At 35.3% G+C, this 13,630-nt stretch overlaps 1 protein-coding gene across 4 annotated transcripts in view; it reads right to left on the bottom strand.

Annotated features, from left to right (window-relative positions):
- Positions 1-13,630, bottom strand: part of CCDC7 (coiled-coil domain containing 7) — a 326,255-nt gene that overhangs the window by 109,414 nt on the left and 203,211 nt on the right. For all 4 annotated transcript variants that reach the window (XM_089906460.1, XM_089906462.1, XM_089906463.1 and 1 more), the window contains exons 28-29: positions 12,598-12,714; positions 8,792-8,899 (exon numbers count right to left, since the gene is read on the bottom strand). In XM_089906460.1, the coding sequence (XP_089762586.1) occupies positions 8,792-8,899; positions 12,598-12,714 (225 nt within the window). The remainder of the gene's footprint in view (positions 1-8,791; positions 8,900-12,597; positions 12,715-13,630) is intronic.

Raw genomic sequence — 13,630 nt, 5'->3', positions numbered from 1 at the left:
CAGTTAATTAGCACATCCATGACCTTACATAGTTACTATCTCTCTTTTTTTTTTTTTTTTTTTTTGGTGAGAATGCTTAAGATCTACTCTCAGGAAGTATCAAGTATACAACACAGTATTACTGGATATAGTCATCATGCTGTACGTTAAATCTTCAGAAGTTATTTATCTTATAACTAAAAGTTTGAACCCTTTGACCAACCATTCTCCATTTAACCTACCACCCCAGGACCTGGTGACGACCATTCTCCTCTCTGTTTCGATGAGTTTGACTCTTATTTTAGATTCACATATAAGTGATACCATACAGCATTTGTTTTTCTCTGTCTGGTTTACTTCAGTTAGCAAAATGCCCTCCAATTTCATCCATATTGTTGCAAAGGGCAGTATTTCCTTCTTTTTTATGGCTAGATTATGTGTGTGTGTGTGTGTATAACACATATACATACATACATATATGTGTATATATATCATAAACATGGGTGTACAAATGTCCCTTCAAGAGAGTGATTTGATTTCCTTCAGATATATACCCACATGTGTGACTGCTGGACCATATGGTAGTTCTATTTTTAACTTTTTTGAGGAAACTTCATACTGCTTTCCATAGTGGCTGCCTGGGAGGCAGCATTTCAAGTAACCCTGTGAGAACTGCTCCGAGGAGGTGAGGTGGGGAGCTAGGTTATATAGAAGTTTTGTAACAAAGGGCAGGTAGTCTGAACTTCAAGATTATTGTTAATTAAAGAAAACCAGATGACCCAAGTTAAGGAATTTAGCGCTTTTCTATGTATGGGAAGAGGCAAGAGTCTGGGCTCACTGAAATCATTCCTTTGATACGCACCTCAGCTATCTGGGGCCAGTGTCCTGTGTTTTCACATCTTGAGTTTCTGCAGGGCTCACTGTAGGGAGCAGCTACAGTCTGATGGCTGCTAGATGGCAGGTATTCTTTCCTTCCTGAGTTTCCTCAGGGTTCACCAGCTCATGTTGGAAGGCTGCAATCACTGACAACTGTGACATCCTATGCTTACTGGTATGACAGGCAATATTCCATTTATCAATTACAATGTATCTCAATATGGGTCTCTTTGTAGTCATCCTCAGTATTGTTTGGGCCCCCTGGATCTAAATGTCTGTTTCTTTCCACAGGTTTGGTAATTGTTAGCCAGTATTACTTTGAGTAAGCCTTCTGACCCTTTCTCTCTATCTCTTCTACTTCTGTGACTCCCATAATGCATATATTATTTTACTTTATGGTATCCCATAAGTCCTTTATGCTATCTTCACTCTTTTTCATATTTTTTCTTTTTACTGATCTGATAGAATGATTTCCACTGACTTATCTTTGAGTTCGCTCATCCTTTCTTCTGCTTGATCTAGTCCATTACTGAATCCCTCTATTGACTTTTTTCAGGTCATTTATTCTTCAGCGTCATGATTTCTGTTTGATATTCCTTTACGTCTTCTAGCTTTTTGTTGAAATTCTCACTTTGTTCATACATTGCTCTCCCAACATCAGTGAGAATATTTATGATCTTTATTTTGAATTCTCTGTCAGGTAAATCACTTATCTCTGTTTCCTTAGGGTCAGTTTCTGGAGATTTGTCCTTTATTTGGAACATATTCCCCTGTTTCTTCAGTTTCCTTGATTCTCGGTGTTGATTTGTGTGAATTACATAAAACATCTACCTCTCCCAGTCACGACAGACTGGCCTTGTGTAGTAGGTGAACCTTGCCAATCAGCCTGACTTGATCTTCTGGTTGCCCATAAAACCTTTGTTTGCCCAACCTGCTGTCTTTGTTCTTAGTGGTTCCCAGGAGATTAGTGTGTGCCAAGCCTAGTCAGTGCCCCAAAGACATGGAAATTCCCCCATACCCATTCATGCTTTTGGATGACTACTAACTGCCTTTGCCTTTACCTTATCAATACAGGCTAACTGGAAGCCCAACCATCAGGCTGAGGCTGGGAAAGTTAGAATATTGGAAATATAGTTGCTCCTATCAGGGAGAAACTGGGAGCTGAGGGGTTTTGCCTACTCATTCTGTGCTGATCTAGAGAGGCTAGGCACTGAGAGTGCTTTTGTACCTATATATAACTTCATCTTTGATCTCTCTGGGCCTGGGGGACTCACAAATGCCAAGCCCCATCAGCTCCCAGAGCTAGGTGACTTAGGTGTCAGTCCCTTGGGTGGAAGACATATAAGTTGGGATGTTAGACACCTCCTTTCAGGGAGAAGCTAGAGACTAGGTTTTAACCCTGAGATGAGCTATGGGAAGGCACAGGGAGTCCCCATGTACCCTTTCCAGCCTCCAGAGGACTACTAATTAGTTTAATGTGGTTGTGGGAAACTCACAAAAGCCAAACACTGTTGGTTCTTAGAGCTAGGTGATTTGGGGACCCACACCTTGGGTGGCAGCTGTAAAAATTGGGGCACTGTATGTGTGAACAAGTTCCTTTTAAGGAGAAGCTGGAGACTTACTTTTACTGTTAGAGTAACCTGCAGGGAGAGTGTAGGGGAAATGCCCACAAGCTCTTTCAGGCTCCCAGGAGGATCCTAATCAGCTCCTGGATGAGAAGCTGATTAGAAGCTTGATCTTCAGGCAGCAGCTGGGAAAGAATGCAGCCAAATCTCTTCCAGGAAGAAACTGAAAGCCTTGCATTTTTGCCTATTCCTTCTGTACTGAGCCCAGGGGGACAGCTGTGTGAAGTGCTCATGCACCCATTTCAAAATAGCCCCCTTTTAAAATTTGCTTCTGAAGAACTTGTGAATTCTGAGCCACACTGGCTCTCCAAGCTAGGTAATTAGGGAGCCAGGCACTTGGGTGGCAGCACTACAAGCTAGGGTTCTAGATGTGTGATCCAGACCCTTTGCTCCCTCCAGTTGTTCCCTCTGAGTTGTAAGTGTCTGTGCCAGAGGTGGGATTTATAGCATGAGCTATGTATCAGCTTTTCCTAATTGTTTCAATGTGGGTATTTTCTCAGTTGACTGATGTACAGGAGTCCCTCAACTAGTTACTAGATTTCTTCCAGAGGGAATTCATCTGTATGTAGGCTTGTATTCAGTGCAATCTCTGGGAGGAGGGAAAGTAATAAGCCTCCTATTCTGCCATCTTGCTGATGTTCCCTTATCTCCATCCCTTTATTTTAAATCTACGTGTGTCATTGTATTTAATGTGGGTTTCTCATAAACAACATATAGTTGGATCTTTTTTTCAATGCACTCTGACATTTCTGTCTTTTAATTGGTGTATTTAGACCATTAACACTTAAAGTGATTATTGTTATAGCTGGATTAATATCTACCATATTTGTTACTGCTTTCTATGCAGGCCCGCGTACCGCAAAAAAAAAAAAAAAATTACATTTTCCCTCTTCTTATCAATTATACTTCTTTTTTTATATTGTAAAGTGGTTTTCCTAGAGTTTGAAGTGTACTTCTACAACTAATCCAAGTCTGTTTTCAAGTAACACTATAGCACTTCATGGGTAGTCAGGAACCTTGTAATAGAAATTATTCATAAGCAATAATTTCCCCAATATATTGCTGCTATTATGATTTTGAGCAAAATTTTATCTGTTAGATCAATTAAGAAGAAAAAAAATGAAAAATTTTATTTTACCCTCACTTCTTACATCTCTAATTCTCTTCCTTATGTAGATCTGAGTTTCTGACTGATACATTTTTTCTTTTCCTTGAAAAAAAAGTTTCTTTTACAATTTCTTGCAAGTCAGTTCTACTGGCAAGAAATTTAATCACTTTTTACTTGACCCAGATAGTCTTTATTTTTTCTTCTTTTTAAGTATAATTTTGCTGTATAAAAATTTTAGGTTGGTGAGGTTTTTTGTTTGTTTGTTTGCTTTGAACACATTAAATATTTCACTCCATTCTCTTCTTGCTTGCATGGCTTATGAAGAGAAGTCCTACGTAATATTTTACCTGTTCCTCCACAGTTAAGGTGGGTTTTTCTCCCTCTGGCTTCTTTCCAAATTTTCTCTTTGTCTTCGATTTTCTGCAATTTAAATATGTCTAGGTATAGACTTTTGGGTATGTATCCTGCTTCACGTTCTCTGAGCTTTCTCTACCTGTGGTTTGGTTTCTGTTATTAATTTTTGAAAATTCTCAGCCTATATTACTTCAAATATTTATTTTTCCCTCCATGTCTCCTTATTCTGCAATACATCTGGTATTCCCATTACGAGTATGTTATACCTTTGATTTTTGACAGTTTTTAAAATACCCTGTTCCACTTTTTTCGTTATTTTTCCCTTTGCCTTTCAGTTTGGGAAGTTTCTATTGCCATATCTTCAAGTTCACTGATTTCTTTCTTTGGCTGTGTCCAGTCTACTATGGAGCCCATCAAAGGCATTCTTAATTTCTGTTATAGTGCTTTTGATTTATAACATTTCATTTTGATTATTTCTTAGAGGTTTATCTCTGCATACATTATGTATATGTTCTTTCATGTAGTCTACTTTTTCACTAGGGCCCTTATTATATTATAGTTATTTTAAATTCCCAGTTTGAAAATTCCAAAATTTCTGCCACATCTGCATCTGGTCTTGATGCTTGCTTTGTGTCTTCAGCCTGTGTGTTTTGCTTTTATCATGCCTTATAATTTTTTGTTTAAAGCTAGACATGATATATCAGGTAAAAGAACTGAAGTATATACGTTTTATTATGATGTTTTATGTTCAACTGGAGACGAGTTAGACTGTGTTTTCTGTTTTATTGTAGCTGGTGTCACAGGCTAAATTTTCCTTTAGTTTCCTTTTTTGGTCTCCCCTATTGTCTTTGGCTTTCCCTAGAAAATACTTCTTTAATGGAAGCTGAGAATTGCAGTTTTTCCATCTGTAACCCATTATCCATGGGCCTTGGTGAAGTGGTGGTAAGGTATGTGGGAGCAGAAAAGCATTCTATAATCCTATGATTAGATCTTGGTCTTTTATTGGCAGTCTCCTCTGGTCTGTGACTTTCACAATTGCTTCTCAGCTTGTTTCCCCCAGAAAAGAGATTCTTGATTCTTTTAAATTCTTGGTTCTTCAAGATTCTTTAGACAGAAAGGCTAAAGAAGGCTGGACTTGGATATCTCCCTTCCCCAATGTTTAAAGTCCAAGAGGCTGGAGTTTGGTATTTCCTTTACCTCACATCTGTTAGGTTCTAGTAAAGTAGTTTTTCTTGAAGGCAGGCCTTTGTTAAGAAGAATGCTATTGGTGTATTTCAAATGTTTATTTTTCTCCTCCCTTTGCTGAAAGCATGAGTAGATTTTATTTCTGATACTCAGCTAAGGTACCTGGTAGGGCTCCTGGAGGCAAATTTCATGAAAGTGTATGGCATATCCAAGGCTGTGTCCTAGAACTTTTTTATTGCTCAACCTAGTTCATGTTCAGTTTCTGGCAATTATTCAATTATTCTTAAGTTTTCCTCCTAATTGCTGGCTCCAGTGTTGGTTTCTATTCTCAGGAGTATGTAATTTTCAGTATTCATCTATCTCCACAGATTGAGAGTGGCAGTTTGCCCTGTGACTTCAATTCTCTGACGGGGCTAAGAAGAGTTGTTGACTGTCAGTTTTTTCAGCTTTTATTGGTTTGGAGTGCAGAAGTGAGGACTTCCAAGTTCTTTACATGTTAAAGTGGAAGACAGAAGTCTTGCATATCTTTAAAAAATAATTATTCCTAGATTTTTTATTTGTTTTGGTGCTAATACAAAATTTCATCATTCCTAAAAAATGTTCATTTTCTAATTTTGTGTTCTTAGTATATAGAAATAAAACTGGGTTTTATACATTTTTACTTTATATTCAGTAATTTTAATAAATCCAGTTGATTAAGAGTTTATCTGTAGACTACAGATTCTTTTAGATTACATACCTGCACAGTTACATCGTCTGCAATTTATGAGTTTTATTTCTTTCTTTGAATGCTTACAAGTTTTATTAATTTTTTGTAATAACTATGGTTGCCAGTACAAAAATGAGTAGAAATAGTGATAATACACGTTTATCTCATTCCCAATATTGGAGGAAATATTTTACTATAAAATTGCTAAAATTCTTTTGTATTTTTTAAAGATACAAATGTCAAATAAGGAAGTATTATGAAGAGTGTTTTACTGAGATTTAATGATTTTTTTTCCTTATTCTATAAATATAATGCTTTTTATTCCTGTAAAATTGGCAGTAATGTTCCCAATTTCTATTCTGATTTAATAGCGTGAGTCTTCTTTCTTTTTTCTTCAACAGTCTAGTTAAAGTTTTGTCAATTTTGTTGATCTAATGTGAGTCTCTTATGGATAGCATATAGTTGGATATTTTTTTTTTATCCATTCTGTCAATCTCTGCCTTTTGTTTAGAAAGTTTAATCCATTTATATTTAAGGGACTTATTTATGCCATTTTGCTATTTGTTTTCTGTGTTTCTTATTTTTTTTTTGTTCTTCATTTCCTCTAATACTGCCTTCTTTTGTGTTCAATTGATTTTTTTTGGCTGTGTCATGCAGCATGTGGGATCTTAGTTCCCCAACCAGAGATCAAACCCATGCCCCCTGCATTGGAAGCACAGATTCTTAACCACTGGATGGCCAGCGAAGTCTGTCAATTGATTTTTTTAAGGGACTAGTTTTGTTTCCTTTCTCATTTCCTTTGTGTATATTCTACAGATATTTTCTTTTTGGTTACCAAGAGGATTATGTACAACATCGTAAAGTTATAAAAAATCTAGTTTAAATTGATGCCAATTAACTTCAATAACATCCAAAAGCTGTACTCCTATACGGCTCAATTCCTCTCTTTTTGATACTGATGTTATGAATCGTATCTTTACACACTGTGTGCCCAATAACATAGACTTATAATTATTTTTCTTTAAACTATTATATAAAATTAAAAGTAGAGCTCCAAACTAAAATTACAATAATACTGGCTTTTATATTTGCCATGTACTTACCTATACCGTAGATCTTTCTTCATACAACTTCAACCTACTGTCTAACATCCTTTCACGTCAACCTCAGGGATTTCCTTTAGCATTTTCTATAGAGCAGGTCTAGTGGTAATCCCTTCGATGCTAGGAGTGCTCCTATTCTTTGTAGATTTTTTTTGTGCTGGGCACTGCTTCACATTTCCACAAAATTTTCTTACCAGTTTGAAGATGGCTTTTTCTTAATTGTGCATTCTCTTGGTTACTGTAAACATTTCACTGTTTCCCAGTACTCTGACAAAGTTGGTTCTGATGGCTTTCTGCTTTTTGTTTTTCTTTTCTTTTTTTTTTTTTTGCAGTACACGGGCCTCTCACTGTTGTGGCCTCTCCTGTTGCGGAGCACAGGCTCCGGACGCGCAGGCCCAGCCGCTCCGCGGCATGTGGGATCTTCCCCGACTGGGGCACGAACCCATGTCCCCTGCATTGGCAGGCGGACTCTCAACCACCGTGCCACCAGTGAAGCCCTCTTTTTTTTTTTTTTTTTTTTTTAATGTTTCTGTCAGGGAGCAAGAGCTTAGGGCCTCCTACTCTGCCATTTTGCTGACATCTGCTTTAAAGTGGTTGTTTGAAAGCTGCTACAGAACACTTAAATTTATCTTACTGCAAAGTACTTAAGTACTTAGTCCTTTGGCCACATCAGCTTTAACATAGTTTTTTTTTTGGCTGTGCTGCATGGCTTGTGGGATTTCAGTTCTCTAAACAGGGACTGAACCCAGGCCATGGCAGTGAAAGCCCTGAATCCTAATCACTAGGCCACCAGGGAATTCCCTAGCACAGGTTTTTTAACTATTAGAAATTTGCCAACTTTGTGATAGGAAGATCACAAAACAGCCATATTGCCTATCTAGTGATAATTCCATTTTTTCATTGTCTTATCATAAAAGATGATATAAGTAACGAAAATTGTGTTCTCTGAGGAACTGATAATATAGCGTCTAGTCTATGTCGTGAAAATTCATAATGTAGGGAAAAGCCTATATATATATTTTTTATGAGCAGATAAACTCTTAAGCATTACCTAATTAATGTTTGTTTGGTGGAGTAATGAGCACATGATAAATTCTTTTAAAATACATATTAATTGGACTTCCCTGGTGGCGCAGTGGTTGAGAGTCCGCCTGCCGATGCAGGGGACACGGGTTTGTGCCCTGGTCCAGGAAGATCCCACATGTGGCGGAGCGGCTAGGCCCGTGAGCCATGGCCGCTGAGCCTGCGTGTCCGGAGCCTGTGCTCCACAACGGGAGAGGCCACAACAGTGAGAGGCCCGTGTACCACTAAAACAAACAAACAAAAAAAAAAGATACATATTAATTGATATATCGATTGGTTAATAAAATAATGAAATTATTACAGTTGTCCCTCGGTATCTGCAGGGGATTAGTCTCAGGATCCCCTGTGGATGCCAAAACCTGAAGATGCTCAAGTCTCTTGCATAAAACAGTGTAATGTTTTCCTATAACCTATGCACATTCTCCTGTATACTTTAAATCATCTCTAGGTTACTTATAATACCTAATACAATGTAAATGCTATATAAATACCCATAAATGCTATGTAGATAGTTGCCAGTGCATGGAAAATCCAAGTTTTGCTTTTTGGAACTTTCTGAAAATTTCTTTTCAGAATATTTTTGATCTGTGGTCAAGTGAATCTGTAGATGTGAAACCCATGGATACAGAGGGCCAACTGTATTAAATTGAGAAAGGTTGTCCTATGTTTGAATTTCTTGCTTTCTTTTAATAACTGTACTACACAGTTGAAATACTTTAACTCTTAGTAACTGTTCTGCTGTGCCCAAACATTATAAATCTCTACTTACCTACCACTTTGTTTAAACCTAATTGAAATATTAGGTCATTAACTGATGGATTCACTGCTGGAAGATTTTCTGCTGTATCTGGATGTTCTGAGGCTGCTTCATTTTTAACTGTAATAATAATAGATTGCCAGATTAGTTGATTTAGAACTAACATTTTGTTGGGGTAAAATTATAAAGTTAATAAGAGCGATTTACCGTATAATTATTTAATTTTGTTTAATTAACAATTTAACATACTGCTTATTCAATTAAATACAAATATGTCTAAAAATTTTTAAAAATTTACTAGCTACTAGTTGCCAGATATTATTATATCTGTACTTTTCAAATATTATCTCATTTAATCCTCATAAGAATTCTAGGAAGTAGGTATTTTTATTCTCATTTAACAGATGAGGAAAATAGAGCTTAGAGAGACTATGCATATTTTGGAAGGTCACTTAGTTATTAAGCACAAAGTTTGAAATGAATTTTGTTCCTTTAGACTCTAAAACCTACACTCTAGCTAGTAAACTCAAATGTCTACTGAGATTGAGAATGTAATATGAGTGAAATAAACCTGATGATGTTTGGAGTGGCATGAATAGCAGAAATGAAATGGAGAGTACAGGCATACCTCATTTCATTGTGCTTCACCTTTACTGCACTTTGCAGATACTGCGTTTTTCACAAATTGAAGGTGTGTGGCAACTGGGCATGGAGCAAATCTATCAGCGCCATTTTTTTTTTTATTGGAGTATAATTGCTTTACAATGGTGTGTTAGTTTCTGCTTTATATTTCAGTGCCATTGTTTTTTTAACAGCATTTGCTTACTTCATGTCTCTGTGTCACATTTTGGTAGTTCTGGCAATACTTCAAATGTTTTCATTTTTATTATATTTGTTATGGTGATCTGTGATCAGTGATCTTTGATGTTACTATTGCAAAAAGATTACAATTCGCTGAAGACTCAGATGATCGTTAGCAGTTTTTAGCAATAAGGTATTTTTAAATTAAGGTATGTACATTTTTTTAGACATAATGCTACTGTACACTTAATAGACTACAGTATAGTGTAAACATAACTTCTATATGTACTGGAAAACGAAAAATTTGTGTGACTCAATTTATTGTGATATTCACTTTACTGCAGAGGTCTGGACCGAACCCACAATATCTCTGAGGTATGCCTGTACATATCTTATATAAAGTTATTACTCCCATTGATTGTTACAAATGTAGGTCTGAGGTTCCTGGGTCATCTAAATTCGCAAGAGAACCTAGAAAGGTAGTTAGTTACAAGAACTCCAAGATTTTAAAATATCTGCAAGTAATTAAAAAGTTTTAAGCATGTTCGTAGGATAAAACAAATCATCAATTATTGACACAAGAGAATTACCTAACTTGGGAAAGGATTAATTCTAACACGTGGGTGGGATTTGAAAGCCAATAACTGGTTATATTTCTTTGGAAAACATCATCATTTATCCACCAATATATCTCTATCATCTAGGAACAGAAATAAGATTTAAAATCTAGATTAAATTGGTACTTTCAAAAGAAGAAAAAAAAAAAGATATGCCAGGAAAAAAATGGAAAGAACAATTAAAAATTAAAATGTGCAATTAAATTAATCACTTTTGAAAACTGCCAAGAACAAATATTTTCATGGGTAGAATTCTTCATAAATCTTAAAGAATTAAATCCTATGCTATAGCACATAAAAATGGAATTTTCTATTTCTTTCACAAGGTCAAAAATACAGTAGTCCCCACTTATCTGCAGTTTCAGTTATCCGTGGTCAACCCTGGTCCAAAAATGTTAAACAGAAAATTCCAGAAATAAACAATTAATAAGTTTCAAATTGCGTGCTGTTCTGAGTAGGGTAATGAACTCTCACACTGTCCTGCTCTGTCCTGCCTGGGACACGAATCATCCCTTTGTCCAGCGTATCCATGCTGTATATCCTGCCCATTAGACACTTAGTAGCTATCTTGGTTATCAGATTGAGCGTCATAGTATTGCAGTGCTTCTGCTATAGTAACCTTTATTATACTAATAATGACCTATTGACCATCAAATAAATTATGGACAGGAAACACAGGAAAAGACACAGTATATACAGGGTTCAGTACCATCTGGTGGTTCTCAGGCATCCATTGTTTTAAAGTATTTCATATAATTCCCACAATTATTTTGTGAGGTACATACTATTACTAGCCCTATTTTTCAGATGAAGAAACTGAAACATGGAGAGATTAACTAGCTTACACAGTTAGTGAGAGACAGAGGTAGGCACCAAAGACAGGCAGTCTATTTCCAGCATCCGTACTTTTAAACACTACCCCTACCATTACCTCTCATAAGAAGATAGGCATCTCCTAATGGAAACAACACAAATATTCATCCACAGGAGAATGGGCAAATTAATTATAATATATTCATAAACCAGGTCAATATACAGCAATAAAAATAAATGAATAAGGACTAGAATTATCAACAGTGATCTTGAACCTAAAAAGCAAGTTGCTTAAGAAAGCATACAGCATACCACAAACAAAACAATAGCATAAATCCTTTACAGATGAAAACATACCTAACAAAAGTATAAAGGAATATATATGGTAATGATAAACATCTAATTCAGAACAGAAGGAGGCAATAATCTGAGAGGAATAGAGAGGGTCGGACTTCAATATTTAACGTATATTATATTCATTAAACTGGGAAACAGACACACAAGTGTTCATTACATTAACTCTTATCATACCTTTCTATATTTCAAAATAAAAGTAACAGAAACAACCTAAAACACCTAGGTTTTATTTGGTTCTCTTTCACTTGAAAATATTCTTTTTTTTAAATTAATTTTTATTGGAGTATAGTTGCTGTACAATGTGTTAGTTTCTACTGTATAGCAAAATTAATCAGTTATACATATACATATATCCCCTCTTTTTTGGATTTCCTTTCGATTTAGGTCACCACAGTGCATTAAGTAGCGCTTCCTGTGCTACACAGTATGTTCTCATTAGTAATCTATTTTATACATAGTATCAATAGTGTAGATATGTCAATCCCAATCTTCCAATTAAGAAGCACAAAGATAAACCAAATCTTCTGTTACACTAAGTCAAAAATCCAAATAAAAATTTTCCAATCTTTCTAATAATGTCCATTTTTCCTCAAATCCATTTTTTAAGCAAACAGAAAAAATAAACAGATAAATTTATTTAAAATATACAACAAAAAAATACACTAATATCAAAGAACTATAGTAGAAAATATATAATGATATCAAGAGTAAGATCCAGTAGATAAAAAACAAATGTTCCTTTTCTCTTCTTGAAACCATATAACAATATAAAGAATAGGTCTACTGGATAATAACAAATATTTTTAGCAGATAATGTACTTGATAAGAATTGAAATGTGAATGCTGGATATAAGTCATACTTTTAAAAATGAAGTAACTGTAATAGCTCCATAAGATTCCTAGAAAAGCATGTCCTAAACTTGTTCTCTATGAAACACTGCTCCATAAAAAGAGAAAGGCAAGGTTTCTTGCTCAATAAATTTAAGAAATACAGTATAATAATTAGAATATTAAAGACTACAAGAAGGAATGGGGGGTGCTAATATCATTACAGCATTTATTAGTTCTGCAGAATTCCAGTTTTTGTTAAATTGTATTCTAAAATATCTAACCTAAGGAAAAAATTCAACTATAAAACATAAATTAATTGATGCACATTTAAAATATATTTTTAAATTGTCAAGTATTCTATGATGACTTGTAAAATATGTTTATCAATATCATTCATACCTCTCAATTTTTGAGACTCATAAACTCCACTTGTTTGAATTTTATCCTTGTATCCTTTAGCTAGTACTAGATCTTCAAGCATAAAATTCTCATCTGAGAGTTCATTCGCATCTTGATCTACCAAGATGAAGAAAACTTTCAGTAAACTAAATACAGAAACACTACTGAAAACCACATACTGCAGCCTAATTCCAAGAAGATTATAATGTCTAGAGGTTAGGAAGATATTCTTACATCAAGTGAGAAGAGAAAAATGATTACTCAGTAAATATCAGAAGTTCATTTAATAGATTTCAATATCTACTCTTGATAAAACTCTGTGAAAAATTAGAACTATAGATATACTCCTAGACATTACTCTCTTAATATAGAATATATTTCTGTCTCAATCCAACAGATAACACCTTGATTTATGGTGAAGCACCAAAAAATATTCTTATTAAAATTGTAAACAAAACCAGAATGTGAATCATTATCATTTTAACAATTACCTAGTTCTGGTAAAGTTGGTATGATAAATATATGGAGCAGAAATTATGATGAAACTATAGAAGAAAATGTAGGGAAGAAGCTCCTTGACGCTGGTGTTGGGAATGATTTTTTATTTTTTTTTAATATATAACACCAAAAGCGCAAACAACAAAAGAAAAACTCAACAAATGGGACTACATCAAAGTTAAAACCTTCTGCACAGTAAAAGAAACAACTAATATAGTGAAAAGGCAATCTTTGGAATGGGAGAAAATTTTGGAAACCATGTATCAGATAAAGAGTTAATATCTAAAATATATAAAGAATTCATACAGCCTAATAACAAAAAACCAAACAATCCAATTGAAAAATCGGCAGAGAACTAACAAGTTATTTTTCTAAAAAAGACAACTGGACTTCCCTGGTGACGCAGTGGTTAAGAATCTGCGTGCCAATGCAGGGGGCACAGGTTTGATCCCTGGTCCAGGAAGATCCCACATGCCCCGGAGCAACTAAGCCCATGCGCCACAACTACTGAGCCTGCACTCTAGAGTCCACGAGC

Source organism: Delphinapterus leucas, chromosome 2 (genome assembly GCF_059928025.1).
Source record: "Delphinapterus leucas isolate spDelLeu-1000000601 "Yukka" chromosome 2, BTC_Dleu_Yukka2, whole genome shotgun sequence".
In the NCBI taxonomy this organism is placed as follows: Eukaryota; Metazoa; Chordata; class Mammalia; order Artiodactyla; family Monodontidae; genus Delphinapterus; species Delphinapterus leucas.
This window is presented reverse-complemented; position numbering and strand designations above follow the sequence as displayed.